Source organism: Uloborus diversus, chromosome 3, assembly GCF_026930045.1.
Source record: "Uloborus diversus isolate 005 chromosome 3, Udiv.v.3.1, whole genome shotgun sequence".
In the NCBI taxonomy this organism is placed as follows: Eukaryota; Metazoa; Arthropoda; class Arachnida; order Araneae; family Uloboridae; genus Uloborus; species Uloborus diversus.
The window spans coordinates 142,470,862-142,498,612 of NC_072733.1; the positions used below are offsets into that span (position 1 = coordinate 142,470,862).

The 27,751-nt window shown below is 34.8% G+C and overlaps 1 protein-coding gene across 1 annotated transcript in view; it reads left to right on the forward strand.

The window, feature by feature from the left end:
- Window positions 1-27,751, forward strand: part of LOC129218968 (uncharacterized) — a 245,497-nt gene that overhangs the window by 192,591 nt on the left and 25,155 nt on the right. Inside the window, exon 20 of the mRNA XM_054853288.1 lies at window positions 7,933-8,102. Within this exon, the coding sequence (XP_054709263.1) occupies window positions 7,933-8,102 (170 nt within the window). The remainder of the gene's footprint in view (window positions 1-7,932; window positions 8,103-27,751) is intronic.

Here is a 27,751-nt window from a genome sequence, read left to right on the forward strand (position 1 = left end):
ATTCAAGAATTAGTTTAGTAATACAAATATTTTAAGGAAGATTTGTGTACACCTACAAAAAATTTCGTCTAATTTTTTTTATTTTTAAAGAAGAACGCCTTAATATGTTATTTAGTACAAATTAAAGTTTTACGCTCTTTTTCTTTTTGTAAAATTGATTTTGTGTGTATTTTTAGACATATTTATGCGTATGTATTGCACTTATGTTAGGTAGGAGTGTTATTACATGTTTCTAATCGAATAGTAATGTTGCATTTTGAAAAAAAAAAATGTCATACTGGCTAGCCTTGTTATAAAAATTCCTGTATATTCTTTTTTTTTTTCAAAACGTTCCTATATTATTTTGAAAAATTCCTATATTGCTTTCAGAAAACTCCTATATTTTCCATCGAGTTCCTATATTTTTTTCAGAAAATTCCTATATTTTCCTATATTTTTGTTGGCAAATGTCACTTCTATCCCTGTGTCTACGTCAAATTCCGCTTGAATCACAGAATGACCTCTCCTTTGAAAACAACTCGCTGTGCAGTATGTTGACAAAACGTTGTTTGTTTACAGAATTGGAAAGAAAATTGTTTTTCAAATAATTATAGCTGAGTTTTCATCAAATACTATTCAACTGATTGTTTTATGCGCAACATGTTTTTCATGTCTTTTATACTTGGTTTCTTATACCCATTGAATATTATGGTGTCTTTTCCACATCTTTTGCTTTTATATGCTTCATAGCTCCAAATATTTCAGATGTGGATCATGGTATCTGATGAACCAGTGTGTCACCGTCACGAAAGTAGGAAGTACTCTGGTGATATTGTATTAACATTTAAAGTATCTAATGACTATGGCAATGAAGATTAATCAATTTTTCTCATTTGCTGACTATTATGGTCAAATAGTGAAGTTGGCATAGTAGATAACTTGTGATTTAAAATCCACCAGCATCTTGAGCGTTATTGTCTAAGGAGATACATGCAAGCATCCTCTGTGTTAAAGGACGTGAATTTAAGTAGTGAGTCTCGCCAGCAATGACTTCTTTTTTCAGTACTCATGTTACTCATCGTTACTACTAAGAGGCCTAGTCTCTGCCCAATACGTAAAAATTTAACGCATGCAACGCCCACTCGTGACGTCACTTTTACGTACGCAACAAAACTCGCTAGTCTCTGCCCTTTCTTACCGGACGCAAAAGGCAGCTGCCAAAACGCGAACGTGCGGTAAATTAACGCCATGATTTTTCTGGCGTAAACCTTTCGTACGTACGTTCAAGAGTCAAAACAAAGATGGCTGCTGTATTCGCCGCCCATTGAGTTTTGTGAAACTTCCTGAACTATTGGAACTCATAAAGAAAAGTAATGAAGGATCATCACACGCGTTGGATATTTTTGATGCAAGATGTTTGTTAAACTTTATAAATAGATCAAAAGTTAAGTGATTAACGCCACAGAAGTGAAACATTGCTTTCCCTCCTAGAGGATTACCAGCTAATTTGCGAGTACATTCTTCGTCATTCTACAAACACAACATCATTTTTGATTCTTAGCGTTCATTTATATTTATTGATAAGAGTGAAGTAAAAGGTCTTGCACCGTGGCCCTACGAAGTTTGCTGTTGATTTTGTTCGTACAGATTAATTATTTTCCGACAGGTAAGTGGGTCATAAACCAAGCAATAAAATAAACAAAATTCTCAAGCTGATCGTTTCAGATTTTCAAGAAACTTTTCGGAATCTTACTACTCTCTGACACTTCAAATGTATGTAAATTTTTTTAAAAAATCTATCGTACACAATTGATAAGTAGGTAATTAATGTCTGAGTTTGTTAAACACTATTTTCCCGGCAGTGTTTTGAAATGTTATACCTAATTCAAGTTCTATGAGAGCTTCAGAGTTGCATAATAGCTCATTTTAAAAGAAAACTGCATGTGCCTTCCTTTGATATGTAACAACACAAATATTTCTGGTAAAAATATTTTTTCCAATTTTAAATTTTGACATTGTCTCAAAAATTCAGGTTTTTTTTTTTGTAATGTATTATAATTAATGCATCCCAAATGTTCAGAGTGGGCTCGAAACAGTTGCAGCAAATATTGTAGGATAATTTTTGCAGAAAATTGGCTTTAAAAAAATCCTGGCTAGTGATATGCCGGATATCCGAGGAAAGATACAGATTTGTATCCTTATCTGTTTTTTCGGATATTAAACAAATCTTTTATATTCTTTAATTTCAACGCATGGCATATTTGAATTTTAAATATAGATAGGTATGAAACATTCTTAAATTCTATGTAAGTTAGGTGTTTTGATTTAGTTAAATAAGGAATCATTTCAGAAATTAAAAAAGTTAATTTTTAAACCCTGACTCTATTAAGAAAGAGATAATAAGTTTGACATGTATATTTGTGTGTGTTTGTGGAATCGTAGCCCCCAAACAGATGAAACGATTTTGATCATTCTTTTTTACGCTCAAAAGGTGACTTGATTGAAAGTGTTTTTAGCTTAGAAAGTGTCTTTGTAACACTAATTACCCAGGGGTGTCCACTTCTTCCCCAAATGCAACAGAGAAAAATACCCCTGAAAACAACCCTCCTAAAATTTTCAATGCCATAGTCTGACCTTCCCTTGGTGGACACCTATGAATTAATGAAAATATTAATTAAAAACCAACTTAGTGTTTTTCGTAGTTTTAATAGTGAGATCTTATATGTGTTTAAATATTGGCACTAGTTGAAAGAATGAAATTTTCTGCGTTTAATATTCGTTAGGAATTCCCAAGTGGGGAGTTATAAGCTTGTTTACATAAAAGTAAATTTTGAGTACAATGTTGCACCTTTACGCTTGCGAGTAATAAGAATTTCTTTGTTGCTCCACGATTTAAAATTTATCTGCTTTCAGTTTCTAGCGTGTGATGACCCACAAGAAGTTCTCACGGATCTAGACACAAGTGATCCTTATCCGCAGATCTGAACTTTTAACTATCCGGCACATCACTATTTAACGATCCGGCACATCACTAGTTATAACTTAAGTTTTTTTTTTTTTTTGAGCTACAGAGCTGTACAATAGTGCATTTTAAAGATAATTTCATGATCTTTCATCTCTGATTTGCAAGTTAAATATTTTTTTTCTATTCCAATAATTTTAAAACAGCGTACTTATTAAAATTTTGTCGTAGTCCCACTCTGAAAATTTTTGGCCCTATTCACTAAAATACAGTAAAAATCATGCTCTTTTTTTACAAAATGACACTATTCTCTTTTTTTTTTATTTAAAAATTTTGGGGAATTTTTTCCCGAAAAGTATTTAAATTAAAAAATTTAACTAAAGTGCATGTCTTTCTCTTCAAAGTGAGCTAAATACAGCTCTGTAGCTCTCTTAAAGCTTGAATTATAAAATTTTAAGCACTGCCAGCAAGTTAAAAAGTGCTTTTCAACAACTTTCAGAAATTAATTACTAATAAAGTATGAAAGTGTTTTTTTTAATTATATACAGTAAAACCCCTCTAATACGGACACTAACCGGAAAAAAAATTTTATCGGCAAAAGAGGGGTGTCCGCAGGACAGAGGTTTAATAATGTTATTTTCCTTGCAATCGGAGAATAAAACATTGTCCGCATCAGAGTGGTGGCTGTTAGGAGGGATTTTATTGTAACATTTAAGATGTCAGAGAGTAGGGCTTCCAAAACTTTCATGAAAATCTGAGATGATCAGGTTGAGAATTTTATTTATTTATTTATAGATTTGATATGATCCATTTGCATGTCGAATAATATTAATTTTTGCAAATAAAATAAACAACAATGTTTCTAGGGCCAACCTGCAAGACCTTTTACTTCACTCCTATCAAAAAATATAAATGAATGCTGGGAATTAAAAATGATGTGTTTGCCGAATGATAAGGTAAATTAGTTGGTAATCCCATAATGATGAAGGAGCAAATGAGCTGGTAATATTGCTGATGGAAAGCAATGTTCCATTGCTGTGAGGTTAATCTGAACATTTTTGGTCAGAAAAAAAAGTTTGACAAATTTTGCATCTAAACTATTCAACACATTGTATGAGACTCCTGAAATACTTGTCCTTTGATGCATTCCAATATTTCTGCTTCTTGTTGAACACTCAAAGGAGCAAATTCAGCACTCAGCAGCCATCATAGACTTTGCACATAATAGCTGTAAGCTCAGGTACACATGTATACTTCCGTAGGACTCCCTCAAGGTACAGTAGGGTCTCATTTCACAATTTTCCATGGGAGGGGGGGCTGAAGATTTATGCTCAATGTATTTTATATTAAGAAAACAATAAAATACGTACACAATAATGCCAAATTTGATTGTTTCTGAAATCCAGAGGGTCCCCTTACCACCCAATTGATGGACTGGAATTCATTTTTCTTCACTATACATATCATCATTCCCATAATACGTATTACAAAATTTTACACAGTTGCGGAACCATTAAATGCAAATTTACATTAATGTTCATCGTTTCTTCAATCGGCTGATTTCAAACAAATTTCTTTACTTAAGCTGTCATTTTATTATAAAAAGGAATATTAAAACATATTCTGTACAAACTGCAGTATAATTGTAATGGAATTTTAGAGGGCTCTGCCCCCTGCTCGTTTGGCTCGCCAACCCCTGGTTGCCACCTGTGGGGGCTCAAAGCCATTTGCAGCAGGTGACTATTAATGATTTTAGGGGTGTCGAGACATCCCTGGATATCCTCAGGAATGGAGGCCCCTAAATGTTTAGAGGGGTGTTAAAGAGTGGAAATGGCTTCCCCTAGTTGCCCTGTATCCAATGGTACAGATAGACACGGCCAATCCAGAGAAGATAGACACAGAAATAAATAGTTTAGACAAGGGGCCCCACCCCCCCTGCTCGCTTTGCACGCCAACCCGTTTGCCATCTGCCTCAAAGATTTTATGCTTTTTAGGGTATCATGACATCCTTGGATATCCTCAAGACATAATCAGTACTGGATATCTGGCCCCTCAAGGTTTAGAGGGATGAGACAGGGTGCAATAAATACAGAGATTAACAACCTGTATCCAAAGGTGGGGTGTGTTGGCCGAATTAGTAAGGTGTCAGACTCTTAACTCGGGGTGCCCACCTGAAAGGGGTCATGGTACAGACTGCGCGAATAGAATTTCTAAGGGGGGAAGAAAATTGAGAGGTATTTTTTGGGGGGTGCTTTTGCTCTTGGGGGAGGACTCCTGCTTACTCGAAGGGTCCCAGGTCCGATGCCAGCCGGTCAAAGATCTTCCATGTTTGTTAATGGTGACTGGGGCAAGTTAAATATGTCGCAGTCAAAGTCCTTCAAAGAATTAATACCTCTGGGAGTGCTAGACCAGAGATTACTTGTCTTCTGACCTGGATCAAAAAACAGCTGTCTTCAGGTCCCCATCCAACAGTTTAGAACAAAAATGGTAGGTACGGGGAATCCTAGAGTGTGATGTATTCAACAGTACCAGTATTGATTTGGCAGACGTTTCCAGTTCAGAGGAGATGCGGTTAGGGACAGGCAGTCACAGAAATTAATATAATCGACTATTAGATAATCTGTTATGCAAATTGTTCTGAATTATGTTTTAATTTTCAAACTACAAATAGAAAGAAATTCACGAAAAAACATTTTAGCAATTATTTTTCTTTTCGTAATTGCATATGTAAAGCCTAATAAATACAAATTAAATTTCATTCATTGGATATTTAAAGAGAGATGGGTTTCTAAACTCCTTGGGCCTGAGCTCAGTTAGCCCCAGCTTCAGATCTACTTACCTGCAGCGCGGGGCGGCTCACTATACTAAATGGGCCCCTGGCTTTCAGTGGCTTAGAACTCCAGTAGCCAGTTAGGGGCTCTGCTAATTTTTTGCCAGGGGGGCCTAAAATTTATAGATCAGAGCCAGACAAGGGTGTCACCATCTCAACATGGAAGGGGAGGGAAGGTCCAGGAGAGTCCCAATGCAAAGTCGTTGTGACATCCCAAAATTTTCCTTATTCGACAAATTTTTTTGCCGATTCAGCAAAATTAGGAGTTCTATTAGGCAAAATTATCTTGAAGACTTTTTTTCCTCCCAAAGATTTAAGTTCAGTGTCCTCCTGGGCAGGGCCATAATTTAGACAATTTGGGGACTGGTCTTTTAGCCCCCCCCCCTCCCCCCAAGATTTTGGAAGCAATGTAATTCTAAAATGATAGCAGTATTAACTCAACACCAATAATTTTTCTTTTTTAATGGACTTGGAAGAAATATGTATATATACACTTTCAAACTCATTGACAAATGCCCCCCCCCCCCCCCGGTGGATATGTCCATGGTGCCAGAAGTGCCTGTTTTTTATTTGAGAGTTGGCACAAAAGTATTTTAAGCCAAATTCTTAAAAAATATTATAGTGTTAAAGCTATTTTGATAATTTACAAAACAATTCAAAATAATGTTTAAAAGAATGATATTTCGCTACATTAGGAATATTATGTAATTTCATTGTCATATTGACAGATCAATGAAGAAATATTAAAAATGAATTTAATTAGAACCTTTCATTGCTTTGTTTTCTTTGCTAGTTGATATTTTAATTTTTAGGAACTTGTTACTGAATCTCCGAAAAAAATGGTAAAAACTCCAACAAAAATGCTCTTTTTTATTATCATTATGATTCTTAGGTCAAAAGGTTCTTCTATTGTGCCCCTTTTTTTTCTGATTTGGGTACCCGAGTGGTGTAAGTAACAACAAGAACATTTTTTTCCATCTTTCTGTGATTGATAGCAGACGTCAGAAGGAGAATCAAAACAAAACAACTGAGGCTAGCCTCGTCTCCTGAGCGTTCTCATGTCAACGATTATAATTTTCCATTGGCTTACAGGGACAGGAAGAAAGGCGTGGTTTAATGCTTACCGTACGTTCGTTATCCCAGTGAGTATTAACGAACTTCCGGTATTTTTGGGCAGAGACTACCGCAATTACCGTACGTACGGTGAGTGCGTAAGTTGCTAGCGTCCGTTACGATGTGCTCGTGCGATGACGTCACGATTAACGTATGCTATTTACGTATGGGCAGAGACTAGACCTCTAAGTCTAATTTCAGTAGTTTCATCGTTTATCTTGGATATTTCTTCCAATAACATCAGAAATTTTTCTGCAGTAACTTTGTTTTTGCTATACACCATTCCGTTAAAAATATTACATAAACCACTTGAAAGAATGGCAAATGGATTATGGTCTACGAAGAATTGCATTAGCACTTCTGATATGAACGCAAGTTCATGTAGGCATGCTGTAATTGTTTTACCAATCTCTACCTATTTCGTCTTAAAAGAACACTTTGCTTGAAAAATCTTATTAATACCCTTTTTCAGTGAAATTTACTGTTATTTTACACAACCCATGATTTTTTCTTTTTTTTTTTTCAATTTTGGGAATGTTTCATGATTTTTCAAGATGGCGGCCAAAAAAAAAATCACTTTTTCGCGGTAGCATGGGTGTAAATCTATGTTCACTTCACTTTTAATATCTCATTCTGTATTCCTTTTCAGCTTGAAATTTCCTTTCATTTGATACCACTCATGATTTTTTTTTATATTTTTAAATTTCTTTCATGACTTATCAAGATGGCGGCTAAAAAACGCCATTTTTTGCGATAGTACAGGTGAATATTTTTAGTATGTTCACTTCTTTCTAAATGGAGGCGCATAGACATTCAATGCAGTCAAATCCAGACCAGTGAAATGTATTGTAAATTGAGGTAATCGTTAAATCAGGTATTGTTAAATCAAAGTTATACTGTACATCATGACTTTGTTCAATATGTTTCCACTTCAAATTTAATTCTAATGTTTGCTAACAGTTAATAAATATTTTACAACACTTATTATTTTTATTTTGAAGTTATGTTTTTATGTATTAAAATATTTATTCCTAATATGTTTGTGCAGGCAATGTCAATGGGTTGGTGGTACTACCATTCGTGTTTTACCAAACCAGTCATCTGGAGGTGGTGCTTTACGATCTGGAACAACAGCAACACCTATCACAGCTTCACAGTCTCTCATGAGTAGTCTTTTTAAACAAGGTGTTATGGTACAAAAACTTACTATGCCTTCAAGTGAGTAATATTTTAAATTTTGTACTAAATTTAGTATTTAAGTTTAGTGTCTGAAAACATTACATTTATTTTACATTTTTCTTAAAATGAGGACAAAATTTGAATTAATAGTTAATGAATTAATTAAGAGAGTTAATTGATAATCAATTGCTGATGTTGAAAAAAATTATCTACCAAGTTCATGAACCGTAAAAACTTAATGCTTCAATTTTAAAATTTAAATTTATCAGTGGAACTTCTCAAAATACAAATGTGATGCCCAGCAACGGACTCTGAGCCCAGCTAGGCTGGTCCTAGTCTGTTAATTAGCCCTCAATGAAGATCAGTGGCCCTCTTAAAGCTATCTACCCCCTAACTCATTCCAGCCTTTTCCAGTAAGCTGTTCCAAGGACCCACTAAACCCCTCAATCCGTCTCTTAAGTTGTGACACACATACAGTCAACCCTCGTTTATCGCAGTTAATTTGTTCCAGACTATACCGCAATAACTTAATTTCTGCGAAGTAGGAATATGTACTTATAAACCCAATGTTTTCATAATTAGAGGGCATAAAACTTCCTTGCGACAATTTAAATAGGTTTTTAACATAGTTAGAACCCCTAGACATGAAACAGCACCCTTTACCACCATTACATTTTTTATTACTAAATATATTGCACAAAATATGATAAAAGGAGATACATTAGACGTAATAGCTATCACATTGTTATTGTAGGGAAATAAACTACACACGCAATTCTTACATACTACTAGTCTATGAAAATAGCTTAACTTGTTCGATAGGGAATTAATTGCCAGTTAGTGACCGTATGCGCCCCCGTCATACGTATACAACTTAAAAAGTACATTGTTGAATACTACTGAACAGATGTTTTTATCCTCTAGTAATGGTACAGTGATTTTTACTTTCCAGTTAGTGTTTAACAGTTAAAATTAGATAGCGATTCCCTATACTTTCTTCGGCGATTTTAAACCTTCACTCCCTCAACCTACAGCCCCTCAAAAGAGCTTATCTTAAGACATACTCTGTTATTCTTTTGCAGGAAAAAGTTTACACTTGCACATAAAAAAGGCTAATTACTATATTTGAAAAAAAAAAAAACAGAAAAAACCGCGATGTAGTGAAGCCGCGAAAGTCGAAGCACGAAGTAGCGAGGGACGACTGTACTAGTAAAAAGGCGTTTTGAAGGAATTTATGATCATTTTTAAGAGTTTTTTTTTTCCCCAAAAAGGACTTTCTGGAGTTATCATTTGAAGTTGGTGTATAGTAGAACAGTAGTGAGCTATATCAACTATGTCATAAATTGTTTGTAACTTGCAAATAGTTTGAACTTATTCATGTAAAACAGTATCATTTACATTACTAATGTGTGTAGTTTACTTATGGAATATTATTCACTTCTAAAAAATCAGACCCTTTGATAAATCATATGTATTTAGTGCCGTTACTATAGGGGGAGGGGGGGAGGGGACAGTTCTCCCGGATGCCACCTGTCAGTGGGTGGCATGAAATGGAGTTCCAAGTTTTTGAAAAATTAAATACCTCTATTTGGAAAATTTCCCCCAATATTTTGAATCATATTTATTTGATAAAACTCAGCTGCATCACCATGGGGGGAGGGGGACAGATGATATCAAACTGGATTTAAGAGTCATGAAAAGTATATTTATTTCAGAAATTTTTCTCCCAACATAATAAATTATTTTAAATCAAACAATAGAGTAGAATCACTGCAAGGGGGGGGGGGATTTGCGTCAGCTGACATCCTCCTGGGGGATGACATGATAGGGAGGAACCAGAAAACTGAACCTCATTATCATTCCCTGTGTTTGAGATACGTTTAAAATAATTAAGGGGTCATCAATTTAATAGACCCCCTTACTTTTTTGACCTTGCGTCTGCCCTACGCATATGAGTCTGTGGCAAGTTATATAAAAAGTGTTTATGGTTTTATTTATCTTTTGTGCGTTAGCCAACTTAAAATGTCGTTTGAAAATGTTAAGAATTTCATTTTCTTATTGTGACAGCAAGGCTTGTCACAATTGAGCAATGAAAAGAAATGTAACGGAAAGAATCAATTTAGTGTCTTGGGCGCAACCTAGGTGACAGCACCAATTAACTGTTAGAAATAGAATTTCTACAAATATCTCTACACTTACTTTTGCCCAGGTAACTGAACTTCACGATAATCAACCGATGCTTGTTCGGACCAACGATCCGAGTGAATCGGAAGTGAGTGATCGGATCGGATATGTGACGTAACAGACTCCCGCCATTGGCTTAGCAGGGAGGCGTCTGCCACTTGGTGCATCCTCATTGGTTGCGTGGATGTGAGGGCATTGATGTGAATAATGTTGACAGACTATTTAATAGCGATCGGAGCTGAGATTCGCTCTCTCTTTTTTAAGACTCGTTCGGTGATGTCTGTCCTGTAAAAGGTAGCTATGGTAGAGCTCGTATTGTTCGGCGGATTGCGGACTGTGCTTGGCTGATCGTAGTAATAGATTACGAGCCGTATTAGGATGAGCTTAACTAACTTGCTAGTCATATTTAATTAATCTTTTTTACCTTTGGCTTCAGTTATGTTTATACAATTATATTTACCTTCTTTCACGTGTTAATAAATTTTAGTTATTTTTTAAAGAAGTCTCTTCATCAGTTATTCACAGAAAGTAGATGAAATGTTAGTTCTTTCACTAACTCTGCAAGAAGTATATAAGTTAACAGGTGGTATCATTCATCAATGGTATCAAGAAGGTTATGGGCAATTCCTGCCATAACTGACATTTCACGCACAAAATTTTTTTCAAAACCTTGCTTTCTGTGAGAAAGAAATTGAGAGATTGTTTGTGAAGGAGAGGCCAAAGATTTTTGGAATTATATTTTTAAAGAATGGCGTGCTCTAGCATAATGATAGAAAAATTGAAGGACGACAACTGCTCTTCTTGGTGCAGTGATATGAAGTTTGTTCTCATCGACCGGAATCTATGGAATATCGTCACTGGAAAAGAGACCAAGCCCAAAATTAGCACGGATAGAGGGGTTACCGCGAAAGTCGTCGCAAATTTCGAAGCTAGGAGACAATCTGCTGTTGCCGTGATATATCTACACGTCGGAGACGAATTCAGGAAAATTATTGAGAATACCGAAGATCCCCACGAAGCGTGGAACCAATTGAGGGAAGACTACTTTCCAGACAACAGAAGTATCAAGATGAAGCTCTTTTCGGAGTTAACCTCATCTAGAATGGAAGAAAACGAGAAAACTAACGTATTCGCAGATAGATTGAGGAGAATTTACGATTGTATGAAGGAGTTCAAGACCCCATTTTCGGAGGAATTTCTGTCATTCCAACTGCTCCGGTACCTCCCAGCCTGTTTCGACGGAATTGTCCAAAGTATACTGCGGAGAAGTGATGAAGATTTCATTTTTTTGAAGATTGTGTCTGACCTGGTAGCTGAGGAAAATCGTCTATCTTTGAGAAATGATGATTTCGACATTCAAGCCAAGACAACTTTCGCAGTAAACAAGAACTACAACAAAAGCGTAACGTGTTTCCGTTGTCGAAAGACTGGTCATATCAAGAAGTATTGTCCTGAAGCAAAGAGTCGTCCCTTAAGTCCAAGGAGAGGTCGTTCAAGATGGGAAAAGGCGCGGTTTCCAACGGCGAAGTGATGACCACCACCGTTCTCCATCGGCTGATTTTTGTGAGTATGAAGATTTCTTTTTAAGTGAGGCAAACTGTCTAATGGATAGATCCAGTTCATATATCTTTGATTGTGCCGCCACCCACCACTTCTCAAAGGACAGAGACATTTTTCAGAACTTTGTAGAATTAAGTAACAAAGAAATGGCTGTAGCCATTGAAGGTAAAACATTCCCGATTGAGGGAAAGGGAGATATTTACTTAAGATTTGGTAAAAGAAAAATTGTTTTAAAAGATGTACTTTACTCCTCCAAATTGAGACGAAATTTAATTTCGGGATCTAAATTTGATAAAGGTGGGGCAAAATTTGAAGCTAAAAATGGTATTTTGACGGTATCAGACCAGAAAGGTGTTATTTTTAAAGCATTTTTAAATAATGGTATATATTATGTAAAACCCCAAAATGTTGATAAATGTTTTCAAAAGTCTAGTCATGATAACGTAAATTTGAAGAATAAACAAAACTCTAGTCATTTTTCTCGTAATATCGTTAATGTTGAATCTTCAAATGTTGAATCCTTAGAAATTTGGCATAAAAGATTAGCCCACGTAAATGCTGATTGTATAAAGAAAACCAGCAACTTAGAAAGTGTACGGGGTTTGCCGAAATTCAAAGGGGGGAAATTTAATTGTGAAGATTGTAAATTGGGAAAATTTAAGAGGGTATCCTTCAAACCCATTAATAAAGTTAAATCTGAAAAACCTCTTGATTTAATTTATTCTGATGTTTGGGGACCATATCCCGTAAAAGGAAGAAATGGGGAGCGATACTACGTGTCAGTCATTGATGACTATTCCAAACAAGTTTCGCTGTATCCGATCAGAGAAAAGAGGCAAGTAACTGGTATCCTTATTCAGCATATCAGGAGGGCTGAAAGATTTTTAGGAAGTAAAGTGAAAGCACTTCACTATTATACTTATTAGTGATTAACTTACTATTATTATTACTTCACTATTATACTATTAGTTCACTTTCTATAAGAACTGATAACGGAGGGGAATATGTCAATAATGAATTTCAACAGTTTTGTAAGAATTCTGGTATTTCTCACGAATTAACAAACTCTTTTTGTCCAGAACAGAACGGTGTCAGTGAAGTATTTAACAGGGTAGTTGCTAATGGGGCCACTGTATTGCTTGAGGAAAGCGGACTAGATAAAAAGTTTTGGCCAGATGCAATGTTGCACTTCGTTTACACCTGGAACAGAGTTTGCCATTCGGGTCAAAGAAAAACGCCATTTGAGCTTTATGGGGGAAATATTCCTTCAGTAAAACACCTTAAACCATTCGGAATCGTGTCTTACGTTGGAATTCCGAAGCAGAAATGTAATAAACTAGACTTAAAAGCTAGAAAAGGTGTTCTCATCGGATATGCCTTTAAGACGAAGGGTTATCGTGTTTTTTTCCCAGAAACTGATAAGGTTGTAGAAAGCATTAATATTTCCTTTAATGAGAATTTGTTCTATAAAAAGGAATTTAAAAGTAATCGCAGTGGAGCGGTGATTGGCCATTGTCATTTTGACGATAAATCTAATTTTTCTTCAGACGATGAAAGTTCCGTGTACGAAGATGCGAGCCAATCCCAGAACGTAGAACATTCTACGGGTTCAGATCGCGAAATCGACACTACGTTGGAAGATGAAAGTTCCATTGATGAAGAAGTTAGACCCCTAAAAGAAACAACTTGGTTTAGAAAAATAGCACCGCGGAAAGATGGATTGCGAACTGATGTGTATTATTACGAAAAAAATAGTTCGAAACGGTTAAGATCCATTCATGATATCAGAAAGTATTGTAACAGAAATGCTATAGTTTTTGAACCGCATATTTTTAATTTCCAAGGTAAAAATACGTATGAAGGGGAAGTTAATGGTCAATCCACGAGCGCGAACTTTTCTCAATTATGACTAGATGAAGAAGAGATAATTATTCCCAATACTTACAAACAATTTTTAAAGTCAAAACAGAGGGAAAACTGGGAAAATTCCATGAAGGAAGAAATGAAAGTTTTTCGGGAAAGAAGGGTATGGACTTTGACACCACTTCCAGAAAACGCAAATGTAATAGGATGTAGATGGGTATATACTGTTAAACGAAACGAACAGGGCCAAATCGTAAGGTGGAAATCAAGGTTGTGTGCACAAGGTCACGAACAAGTTCAATTTGATTCCTACGATTTAACATTCAGCCCAGTTGTATCATTTAGTGTAATCCTTTTGGGCTAAATGTCTTTATTTTTGTTTCTTGAAGGATTTCACCAATATTGTTTTTAAAAAAAAAATTTTAACTTGCCTTTTGCCATTCCGGGAAAAACCTTGCACGGGAAATCCCATCCACCTGCCACCGACACTCAAATGTCCGAGTTTGAATCGGAAGTGTTCGGAAAAATATGTGGCACGCTATGATTGGTTGCCGTCATTCGGCAGACGTCGGTAAACTTCCGACAGAGCACATGTCGATCACATGAGGAAACCATGTTGAGTGCTGGATGTCAAATTAAATAAGAGTTGTGCAACCTGCAAGCTGCGTTTTTTCGAGTTGAGTTGTTCTTGCAATATGCAAATAAGGTAACGTCACATTGTTACGAGCAAGGTCGGATCTGGCTATAAATACTCGGACCGGCCGTAGCTCGATCGCTTTTGGCTACTTTTCTTTCGCTTGTCTCCTCGTCTTGTGTTGTTTGTGTTTGTAAATGTGTTCGTCCATGTTATCATAAGTTTTTTGCTACTGGCCTCTTAGGTGAGGTCTGATCTTTTCTGAATGATTCCCTGCTGATGTCTTTAGTTTCGGAAGCGCGTGCTGCCATGACGTCTATAAAAGTGAAAAGTTATAATTAAATCTAAGTGGGTCATTTGGTCTCCGAGGAAAAAGGATCGTGTCCATCTTCGATATATTTTTTCCTGATATGGTGAACTTGGCTCATAAGGTGTGAACTGACCAGCTTGCAATTCTGGTGGAGATTGCGATGCCGTCCATCTACCTGTGGGGATTCACTATGGAACATCGACAGGACTTTTTGATACCTGCATGGACTTATTGTAAGATCTTTTTAACATAATTTAATTTTTCTTCGGAGGACCAAATTATTGTATTGTAACCATTTTAATATATGTTAAATAAATGTTTTTCAGTGTAAAGAATGATTCATGTTTTATTTTCTTCGGGCAGACCACTCCCTCAAATTGTTCAGTTGGAAATGAGTTGCCTAATTTTCAGCTTAACTGTAGGCTATTAGCTCTATAACCTCAAATTATATCCAACAGGTGGTAGCAGAGTCGTGTGGTTGACCTGCCCGGAGAAAATTGAATCATTTTTTATTATGGAGAAAGATTATAGAAATGTTGAGAAGTTGGGCTCCCATAATTGGGCTACCTGGTCCAAAGATATAAAAATGGTGCTAATAGAAAGGGATTTATGGGAGATTACCCAAAAGAAACCAGAAGGGGAATTAACTAGTGCTGACAGAAAAAGATGTGGCCAAGCTTTAGCCATCATCTATTTAAACTTAGAAAAGGACATAAAAAGGTTAATTGATAATTTGGAAGATCCTAGTGAAGCTTGGAAAGCCCTTAAGACAAATTTTGAACCCCCATCTTTGGCCAGAGTAGCCGCACTATGGGAATCCTACTCCTCTTGCAAAATGCAAGAAGGTGAAACGGTGGGATTATTCGCTGCAAGGTTGGGGGGAATTTTTAACCAATTAGTCGAAAATGGATATATTATGGAAGAAAAACTCAGAACTTTTCAATTGATACGGCATTTACCTCCAAATTTCAGTAGTATTGTTCAAGTCATCTACAGATGGGAAGAAGAGAGATTTACCTTCTCGAAAGTAAAGGACGAACTACTGGCTGAGGAAGGCAGGATTAGGTATTTGGCCGAAGAGCCTAATGTAGAAAATTCGGCAATGTTTTCAAAACCCGGAAACTCCGGAATGGCAAATGGTAGGAGTAAATTTCTTGCTAAAAATAAAGTTTGTTACATTTGTAAAAAGAAAGGGCATATTGCGTCGAAGTGTTGGAGCCGTAACAAAGTAAAACAGGATAAGAATTTTAAATTCAAAACCAAAGAAGACCCTCAGGCAGGAATGTTTTGTTCAGTAAATGAAAACGAAATTTCTGCAAACACTACCTACCCAAAATGTGAGGATACATGGCTATTGGATAGTGGCAGTACATCTCATTTTTGTCGAGATAAGTCATTGTTTGCCGAACTAGAGCCTGTACAAAACACACAAATGGAGGTAGCTGTAGGAAACGTGAAGAGCCAAGGGCATTGGGAAAGTAATTTTTAAAATTGAATCAGATGGAAAATTAGTTACCATCACTCTCAATAATGTTTTCTATGCTCCAACACGGCGACACAACCTAATTTCTGGTTCTTGTATAGACAGACAGGGCTATAAGCTCAAATGGTTGCCCGGAAAGATCTGTGTTTTTAATCAAGAAAATGTTAAACTATTTACAGCAAATTTAATAAATAAACTTTATCATATTAAACCAAATTTTTATATTGATTGTGAAAATGTTAATTATACAAAAGTTTTTAAGACCAAGGACCCGTCTGAAGGGGCCAATATGGTCTGTTGATATGGAAAAATGGCATAGGAGATTTTGCCATATAAATATGGAAAGTATCACCAAAACGAGTAAACTTGGTGCAGTCCAGGGACTAGAGATTAGGAAGGGGCAAAAACCCAATTGTGACCCTTGTCAATTGGGAAAAATGAGGAAGTGCTCGTTTAAATCTATGCCAGAAAGACGTACATGGACCTGATGGGACCCCTTCAGACCGAGTCCTTGGGGGGAAAGAAATATATTTTTATAATTATAGATGATTTCTCAAGAAAGTCATATGTTTTCTTTTTAAGAGCAAAAAGTGAGGCATTTAATGTTTTTGTAAATTTTCAAAAAAGGACTGAAAGATTCCTGAACTCAAAAATTTTGGCTATCCGTTCCGATAATGGAACAGAATTTGTTAACAAAGATTTTGAGAACTATCTCACCAATCAGGGAATAAAGATAGAGCGGACCAACTCCTACACCCCGCAAATGAACGGGGTAGTAGAAAGATACAATTTAACCATAATGAATGGTGTGAGGTCTATGCTCAATGATTCTGGATTGGGGGATGAGTTTTGGGCTGAAGCCGCTCTTTGTTTTAATTATGTAAGGAATCGGACAGTAATAGGAAATATGGACAAGACCCCTTTTGAGCTGTTTTCTGGGCGTAAACCTTCAGTGAGGCACCTACGTATTTTTGGGTGTACTGCCTATGTAGGTCAGCCTAAGTCTAAACTAAAAAAGTTAGATATAAGGGCTACCAAGGGGATTATGGTCGGATACGCCTTACGTACCAAAGGGTACAGAATCTGGGATCCTGAAACCAGAACAGTCACAGAAACTATTAACGTAAAGTTCAATGAAAATGAAAAATGGGGGGAATTAAAAGTCCAAAATAAAAATGAGAGAAAATTTAATTTTATCAGGCCTATGAGTGAAGTTCAACTTGAACAGGAAATCCAGGAGAGCGTTGAGCAGACTCCCTGTGAAAAAATTAAATGGGTTAGAGAAGCCAAAAAGAGGAAGACCGGGGATAGGACTGATATTTATTATACAATTGCCGGTAAAAATAAAGTAAGATTAAATTCACTAAAACAGGTTTTAAAATATTGTAGTGAAAATAAAATAGAGTATAAACCAAAACTTTTTGACTTTTCAACTAAAAATCCAACAGTGGGGGAAATCTGTGACGAGAGTTCGGGAGAAGGTGAAGAAGCAAGTTTAGTGGAAATTTCTATACCGAATTCGTATAGGCAATGTATCGCTACCCCCCGAGGTAGACAACTGGAAACTGGCCATGGAGTCTGAATTAGATGTCATTAACCAAAGAGAGGTGTGGGACCTTGTACCCCCACCAGAGGGGAAACAAATTTTGGGAAATAGGTGGGTCTATGACCTCAAGGGGTGAAATTGTAAGATACAAGGCCAGATTGGTTGTAAGGGGGGACCGTCAAACAATTGAGTCATATTCTGAAGTTTTTAGCCCAGTAATTGAGTTTTCACTTGTGAGAGTTTTCTTTTCTATTTTTATATGTCTTTTAAAATGGTGTCACTCACAAATTGATGTAAAAAATGCTTAACTATATGCTGATTTAGAGAAACAAATCTACATGAGACAACAAGAGGGTTTTGTCAGTAAAAGCCACCCTAATTTTGTCTGTAAATTGAAGAAGTCTCTCTATGGACTACACCAGTCCGGAAGAAACTGGTTCTTAGAAATAGACAGTGTTCTTCGTGGTTTTGGTTTTCAAAAATTAAAAGGATGTAATTGTGTATATCATAGAGACAAAAACACTTTTCTTCTTATTTATGTAGATGATATAATAATTCTAGCAAAAAATGAAAATTTAATTAAAAAGGTAATGAATGAAATTAAAAGTATGTATGATATTAAAGAAATGGGGAAAACCAGAAATTTGTGGAAACCATTTGTGGAAGATAAAAATAATCTTTTTATTCACCAAAGCTCTTACATTTCGAAGGTTTTGGGGTTATTCTCTGATTACTATGTGCCAAATTCAACCCTCCCAATCTCAAAGGGTACAGTTTTGTCGAAAGACGACTGCCCGAAAACTGAGGAAGAGAAAAGGGAAGCAGAAAAGCTCCCATACAGAAATTTGTTGGGTTGTATGGCATACATAGCGGGAAAGACCCGGCCTGACATCTCTTATGCGGTGAACATTTTTTCCCAATTTCAAGCAAATCCCGGAAGGAAGCATTGGGATTTTCTATTAAGATTGCTAGGATATTTAAAGTATACAATATCATACAAACTAAATTTAAGCTCAATCAGTAGTGTTGATCTACGGGGATTTTCCGACTCCGATTATGACGCTAATCGGGAGGATAGAGTCTCAATGGGAGGATCAGTTTTGTGTATTGATCGGGTCCCAATTAATTGGAGGACATTTAAACATAAATGCAGGCATCGCAGCGTTCCTATATTCCTATATTTCTGAAAAAGTTCCTATTTTCCTATAATTTCTATATTTTCCTATATTTTCAGTTTCCGCTTCCTTTTTTTTTTTTTTTCCTTTTCCCTCGACTTTTAGTTAACGCCTTTTCCGCGAGCCCCGCGCAGGCGCCATTTTTGATAACTTACGATGTTTAAACGAAAAGCCGAAGGGCTAAATTTCGTAAGTCAGTCAACAATGTTACATGCTTATACAAGCAGAGATAATATCACACAGTGGAAGGTGCAGAATCAAATATTAATGTGAAGAAATGAACATTGGAAACTTGTTAAAATCTTACCAAAAATTTATTGGTCCATAGTAACTAAAATAAATAAACTAACAAAAATAAGTTCTTAAGAATAAAACCCGGCCATAAGTGGAGGCGGAGTTCGCAACTCCCCAACACCTATCGGACCTAACTCACAAGAGGCTGACGAACACAAAAGAAGAGAGAACGATTGGAATTGTTCACTATTTATACTTGCCTCATTTGCGTATGATTGGGCATCAAAGGATGCCAACCTAAAACTGAAACTTTACACGTGCCGAAAGAGTTGAGAAATTAATCTAATTTGAAAAAAGTTAATTTTATATTACATTACATTAGGAATGAGAACGCGGATAAATATTGTTTACCGATGTCTATCATATCCCCCCTTCCATCATAATACATCAGGGCAATTCCGCCGTTACGGACGTAACAATCACAGACTTTAAACACACATAATTTCAATTTGGTTTCATAAAGAGTTACAAATTTTTTTTCTGTTGTATAGTTTGGTGTTATTAATGCTATCAAAAATTTGGGTGCAGATTGCTTTATTAGAAAAAGTGACAAAAATTAAAAACTACCTGTTACGGACGTAACTCAGAAAACAGCAAAATGTATACATTGTCATACAATTGCCAATATTCCTGTGAATTATTCATAGATTTCTAAAATTTTCTTTGAAATACTTGTTCTTGAGATTTCAAGCTTTCTAAAACCATCAAGTTTTCATGGATATTGTTTGGAAAATTTATGATAGAAATTTATATATTTGTTACGGACGTAACAAAAAAGTGTTACGGACGTAACATGTCTGATATGGTAATTGCACAAAGCAAATAAAAGCTTGTGTATACTAATAAGTTTTGTTAAGAGAGTGCAATGGTCTAGATTAACACATTATTTTGCCCATTTAAGTTACACTTTAATAGTTTTTAAAGATTTGCGGAGGTAGGGAGCATCTCCCATGCATATACTAACCACCATGTAAATAAATATAAAATATAAATTGGTGCGTCATAAAAAGTGCAATTATCCAAGGGGAAATTAAGCAAAACAAAAGTGGAATTATTCAGTTACAAATAAATTTTTCAAATTTTTAACATGAACATGGAAGGAGAGGGTGGGGGAGGGCTTCTACAAGAGAGTACTTTTACAGTTTAAGAATTTTCGATGATTTTCTCTATCTCTCAACAAACATATTAACTGCCAAATTTCTTTTAAAGTTTAATGGTTGCCTTTGATTTCAATCGCTTTTTAACAGAATTGGCACTTTTTTTGCCAACGGTGGAAAAAAATTGTCGAAACTGACATAGGAAAAATGCATTTTGGCCAACATTTGCCTAAGTAATCTAAATCTTGCTTCAAAACTAAATGTGTTTTATCTGAGGATCAGATGTAGCTAGTTTAATAATATTTAGTACTTTTAATTTTAATCTAATCATTCTTTTTAATTTAAGTTTTAAAACTATAAAATATTCAACGCATCAATGAAGCAGTAATCTAAATATTATTTTTTTGCGGAGAGTAAATAACAATAAAAAGTAACTCAGTAACTTTGGTTTAAACTATTCAAACAGGACAAAATTCTTATCTCTAAGTTATTAAATAAGAAGTAATATCAATTTGGCTATGCTTTCAGAATGATAGAAGTTTGAAGAGAAAAACTATACTTAATATCTAATATAAATTTAAAAAAAATATACTAATGAAAATTACGCACAATATGCTTTGGATTTCATCGTGTTAAATGATCAAGTAATTTTCACAAAAATCTACTTGGAGAACACTATTCTTTTGTGTCATAGTGCATTGATGAAGCAAAGTTTAAGAATTTAAGGAACCCTCTAGAATATTTTTATGCACGTTATTAAGCATTAATTGCTAATCTAGAATTATTAACAGCAATTGAATTTATTGCATGATTTGGAGGACAAAAAAATCATACCTTGAGATTAACACCTCAGAGCAACAGTAGGATATCTTGGTGTTATTCCTAGGATTAGATGTCTTAATGTTGCTCTGAGGCGACGATGTGTATTTCAATAATTTAAAAAAATGAAATTAAATATCCACTAATATTTATAAAATTTTGAAATTCACAGTGTTAGAAGTTTTGTTATATCATATTACATGTCATACCCTATATTTTCATTGCCCATCCTGTGCTTTTTTTCTTTTTAATTGGAAATATACATGTGTTACGGACGTAACGTACTGCTTTTTGTTACGTCCGTAACAAAAAATGTTACGTCTGTAACGCCATTTTTTTAAAAACTAAAGAAATTCTAATGTTTTAAACTATGGTAAACAATTATTCTAATGAATTGCTAAAAGGACAAAAAAGGATTTCTTTTAATTTTGATTTTTTAGGAAGTAACGACAACTTTTGCTAAATTTTTGTTACGGACGTAACATTGAACTTCATTTTTTTAAAATTTAAATTGCCTGATTTTATTTTGTAAAAAAATAAAAATAAATGCATGTTATTATAGTATTATGTTAATAGTTTCAGCTGTATTGCAATTAATTTTGGTTATTTTTATTTTGCTATTAGAAATAAGCGTTTGAAAAAGGGGTATTTTTTTCTGATTGTTTTGAAGACCCGACTATCATACTTCCAACTAGGAAAAAAATTTATTATTTAATTTTATTCAAAAAGCAATGCAATATTCTGAAAATACACATTTCAAGCTTTACAATGATGTATAATATAGCAAAATAACTGCAATATGAAATTTTGACCTACTGGTTTCACTTTTCATGGAATTGCCCATCATCCATCAGCAGATGCAGCTCAATGCATCACCGCTCATTTGATTGAAGTCCTTTCTCAAAAAAGTCCTTGCCTATTGATGATCCACAGTCCAAGGAAATAGTAAGTCCAAGATTAACATTTCCACTGCAAACTATCTTGTCAAACTGTAATTGACAAAAATACTCGAAACAGTATCGTTGAAATAGATGGGCACAATGATTTTACAAAAAAATTTTTTTTTTCACAATGACAAAATTATTTAAAACGCTTAGTTTCCAAAAATAAACTCTTGTCATTGAATCAAATTCCTCCATCTCAAAGATTAAACCAACGAGAAATTTGAAAAAGAATTTCAGTTGTTACAAAAATATTTATACTTTAATATCCCATTATATTTATTATACTAAACAATTTCATACCATTAAAAATTAACAAAATATTTGTTCACAAAAACGATTCAGTTCAAAACGGGTCTGCGGCTTCGTAAAAATATCGGCCCTATTGGATTTACTACCTACATGTTTTAGGGTAAAAATGTCCCGTTGAATCAAATCACAAACAAAAAATAATTTTACATCAATATGTTTTGTACGGTGATTTTCAATCGGAGATTTAACAAAGTCAATGGCCGATTGATTATCAACGTACATTACAGATTTAATTTTACTTTTTCTAACAATTCCCCAGCGTAAACATTCGTTTAATACACGGTCAAACCACATAAGCTCTTTAGACACTTCACAAAGGGCCACAAACTCACTTTCCATAGTGGAAAGGCTAATACAACGTTCCTTGAAGGTTCGCCATTCAATCGGCGCATTATCCAACAAAATTAACTGCCCCCGAGTGAAGTTCGATCATCTCGATTAGCTGCATAATCGGCGTCAGAAAAAGCTATTAATTGGGTTCTATTACAATTTAATTTAAGTTTTAAATCTTTTGTTTGAAAAACATAGCCCAGAAGTTTTAAAAGACCGTTCCAATGAATGACACCAGGATTGCTTTGAAATTGACTGAAGATATTGACCGCATAACAAATGTCCGGTCTCGTTCTGCTCGCAATGAAAGAAAGACAACCCAACAAATTACGATAAGGAATCTTTGACATTTCAAATTTTTCATTTTCTGTATTAGGACAATTCGATTTCGAAAAAACAGTACCTTTACAAATCGGCAATTATGAAACCGGAAAATTAAAATGTTTGAACTTTTCAAAAACTTCAATGATATATTTAGTTTGAAACAAATTCAAACCATTCTCAGTTCTTTCAAATTCAACACCTAACAGTTTTTTCGTTTTTCCGAGAACTTTTAAGTCAAAATTTTTCCTAAGTAAATTTAAAACATGATTTAAATTAGTGGTTGGCTATAAAAATGACATATTTCAAAATCATCTGAACACCCCCTATATTTGTTCTACTCATCACCCTGATTACTTTGGTGTATTACATGTCATGTTTGGTTGGAATTTCAGATGGTGCAGGCCAATTTAGTGAAGAAAACTGTCATTTTTTGTATTGCGGCAATAATTTATATGTTTTAGGCCATAACTTTATCAATTTTTCAGCTAAGACAATGATTTTGATGTCTCTACATATGTTTTCATAATTAAGAGGCATCAGGAGTGAAATCTTAAACCTAATTCTTCTTTATAATTAAAAAAAAAAAGAATAATTAAAGGCGACACTACGATTTCCCATTGATTAACATAACAATAGAAGAATTAAGCTTAAGACTTCACTCCTGAGCACCTTTAATAAATAATAAATGCAATTACAATGTTAACTGTTAATCTCTGCCTAAAATGTCACCATATGCACAAATTTAATTAATATTATTAATTAGGAAAAGCGTAAAAAGTATCCTGATCACTTTAACAATCATGCATGTAGAGATGTTTACATTTTTTTTATTTAAAGCCTAAATGAAATTATTATAACAATTTTTCATAGCGCCACCTATATTCTTTTAGGTCTTAATTTTTACAATTATGACTAACCCTGTTTTTAACTGTAACCTCACCCATGGAAAAATGTAAACATCTCCACATGCATGTTTGTTAATGTTAAAATGACCAGTAAACTTTTTATGTTTTCCTTAATTCTTTTTTGAATTTAAATTTTTCATGTTTAAAAGCAAGCAGAACAAATCTGTGCACTTTTATTAACCAAAATCATGAGTGGCAAGGAGTTGAGATTTGTTTTCATGGACAAACTTCCTCTTATTAGTGAATGTGTGTTGGCCATTACTAGTTGTGCTCCATCGTATGGAAGTTCCAAGCAAAATTTAGCAGTTCATACTTTTGCTGTTGAATTGGAAATATTGTGGCACAAAGCTTTTACAAAGGAACATGTAATTTGCTTAACTACTATAAAAAAGAAGATTAATCAACATCTAAAGTTATTTCGGACAAATGTGCAAAAAAAAACGAGGAAATCGCAGAGCTAACGTAAGAAATTGGCGTGCCAACCATGCAAGTGACTTATTGGACCTTCTAAAGCCAACATCAGGTAAATAATTATATTTAATTTATTATTTTATTGCTATTGTTTTCTTTCTTGGTTGGTATGGTATATAAATTATAATTATTGTTTTTACATTGCTTTAGATCCAAATAAATTTGATTCTGATGAGAAGGCATTCTACTTTGATCAAAAGGCTCTACGTCAAGGACATCTTAGTGACCAAATTGATATTGAATATGAAGAACGTATTAGGTTACAGGATGAAACATCTGAGTTAGAAATAGAAGACAACACAGACATAGCAAATGAACAGCCAGCTTGCAGTACTTCTCAGTTTGATTTAGCTCTAGTTCAAGCTCAGAACAGATCAGGATTGGTCCGTTTTACCAAGACATTAATAGACACTTCAACACAGACTGAAAGTTCTGAAACATGGAACGAAATAATACCACCATTACGAAAAATTAGAAATGTAAATCCTAAAATTAAAATGTCTCTCGCAGTATGTAGTAGCAAAGCAGGGATTACTATTGAACAATCCCGCAAAGCTTTCAAAGCAATACTTGAATCTCTAACAGATGAGTGCTATTACTTAACAGTTGGAGATGTTCCTAATTATGTAGCTGAAACACCGAAGCGAATAAAAAAGCCAAGAATGGCAGATGATTATAAATTATACAAAAATGTCATACCTTCATCACGTGTCATTGAGCGAGTGAAACACTTACTAGCAATTGAAGAGGAACGAAACTGTGCTCTTGCTATTCTTGACACTGAGCGAAGCGACAATATAACAGTTCATTATGATTCCACTACAAGGAGACGAATCCGTGGAGAATGGACATCCATTGTTGTTAGGCTAAAAGAAGGAAGAACTTTTCGCTTGAGACCATTGTCTTTAGCAGTTGAAAACCGTGAAAATATATCAAAATTGTTGGTAGAAGAATTCAGTCGTTTGGCTGTAGCAGGTAATACAACATCAAAGACTTTGTGGAAAAAAATCTCAGCTTTGATGACTGATTCTGCTTCTAAAAATCTACATATTGAAGAGTCCGTAGCTATGACTCTTTTATCTGCACATATACCACTACATCTGCTTTGTGTTTCCCACACATGTGAAGTATTTGACCGAGGAAATATAACTGTGCTAAAAGACTGTGAAAAAAAACTGACTTTGCGTGAAAAAATAATAGCAAGGATGCCAAATATAAAGTCATTTTTGTCACTGACGAAATGCATTGTGCAGGTGGCTCTGGAAGCTCTTACAAAGCTTGTATCAAATAATGGTCACAAGTCTTCTTTATGGGAGTCATTTGAGAAGCATGTTATAGATGCTGGAAAGAAAAAGAAACACTCTCAATTTAAAGAACGTCGTTTTGGCTTGTTAGGGTATACAGCAGCTTGCATTATTTTCCATATGGATGAGTATAAGTCACTTTTACATGAAACTAAGTGTAACAACCAACTAGTACAGGCATGTCAAATGTATCTTGACTGCGATTTCATTTTGTCTGGTTTGAAAGCCCTTTCAATTTTTACTTATAAGGTTACTATGCCATTCCTAAATATGGTTGAGCAGGTTTCGCAAAAAGATTTATTAGATATTCTACCAAAGTTGCACACAGATTTGATGTCTAATTCCTTGAACACTCTGAACAAGTATGAAGTAAAATACTCATTTGAGCCTGATCAAAATTGTTCACCAATCGAGTCGCTTCTCTTAAATAAATTTTGCATGCAAGCCAGTAAAGATCTTGCTGTTCAACGTGGTAAGGAGTATGGATTTTCTGTAATCACTGGTGATAATGAAAGAGCAACTAGGCTTCACAAATTGGACGAAGCATTACTTGTTGGATTGCCAACAAATAATTTGGAATGTGAAAAAGATTTAGCGAAATTCGACAAATTAGCAGCTCGTTCAGCTGCATGTTCTAATTACAAATTTACAGGGAAGGGAACTCGAGATGATATGACTCTATTCAAATCTGCCAATCAATCTATATCTAAAACAACAAAAAATATTGCTCGAATTTTAGATGAACAAGAGCAGAAATGGGTTCAAGAACAAAACAAGATGCGGGCGGATAAACTTCAGAAATGTGTAGAGAGTGCTCAAAAGTATGTTGAAGCAGGAAATATCCTTCTTCAAAAATGTAAATCATGGAATGGTCCATTTACAGCAATAAGAGATCTTGAACAATGCCTTGAAGCCAATGCTGAAAATAAGAATAGAGTAAAACACATACTCAGGACAGAATTATGCTTTCGTCGCCATACATCGCCTCGTGATCTCCAATTCCGTCCCTACTTATACAGGGTGAATCAAATGGAAGTTGCAAATTTGAAAATGAATTTGACAATATTACTGACAAATGATGAAGAAAATGACGTTTCTCAAATTCCTGACATGTATTCTGAAGAAGATACATTGAGAATTTTAACTGAACCTATATCAAATGATAGTTCTACCAGTGAAATCACAGCTATTGTTCCTGACGCTTCAGTTAATATTATTATTAATGAGCCTTGTATTGTAATTTGGGATAACAAAAATGGCAACAGGGAGTGGTATGTGGGAATTTGTTTAGAACATATTGTTGAAGAACAAATCAATAACTACAGGATTGAACATTTAGAACGTTGGCCAAAACAGGGTGAGAGCCACCATTTGAGATGGCGTTATCCACAGAAAGCAGAAGTTCTAAATGTAGTGATTGAGCAAATTATCCCATGCAATGTAATAGGCTCATGGGAGGTATGCAGTCGTAATTCTTCTTTTATTTTGGATAACTGCCATGTTATTGACAGTCTATTCAAAGTTTTTCTTAAGAAATAAATATGTAAAGTAAATTGTGTAATCGCAAATTTTGATATTAAAATATGTTTAGAACTTTTATATTATAATTTTATTGAATTCATTGGCCATGAAAACATATGCAAAGACACCAAAATCATAATCCTAGCTCAAAAATTGGTTCAGTTATGGCCGAAAACACAAAATACTAAGTATCAATATCATGCTTTAAAAATAGAAGAGTTACGTTACTACTACTAAATCGGCCTGCACCATCTGAAATCGGCCTGCACCATGACATGTAATACACCAAAATAATCAGGGTGATGAGTAGAACAAATATAGGGGGTGTTCAGATGATTTTGAAAACGTCACCTTTTTTCGACCCTGTATAGCCAACCTCTATTTAAATTCTTTTCTTTCCGTGCGAGCAAAACAATATCGTCAACATACAACAATAAAATGACACATGAATTATAAATATAAACACAATTACATTCTTCAAATTTCTGAAAACCAATTTTCAATAAAACACTGTTTATCTCAAAAAACCACATACGGCCACTCTGGTGCAAACCGTAAATTGCTTTATTAAGCTTACAAACTAGGTTTTCTTTCCCTTCTATTGCAAAACCCGGT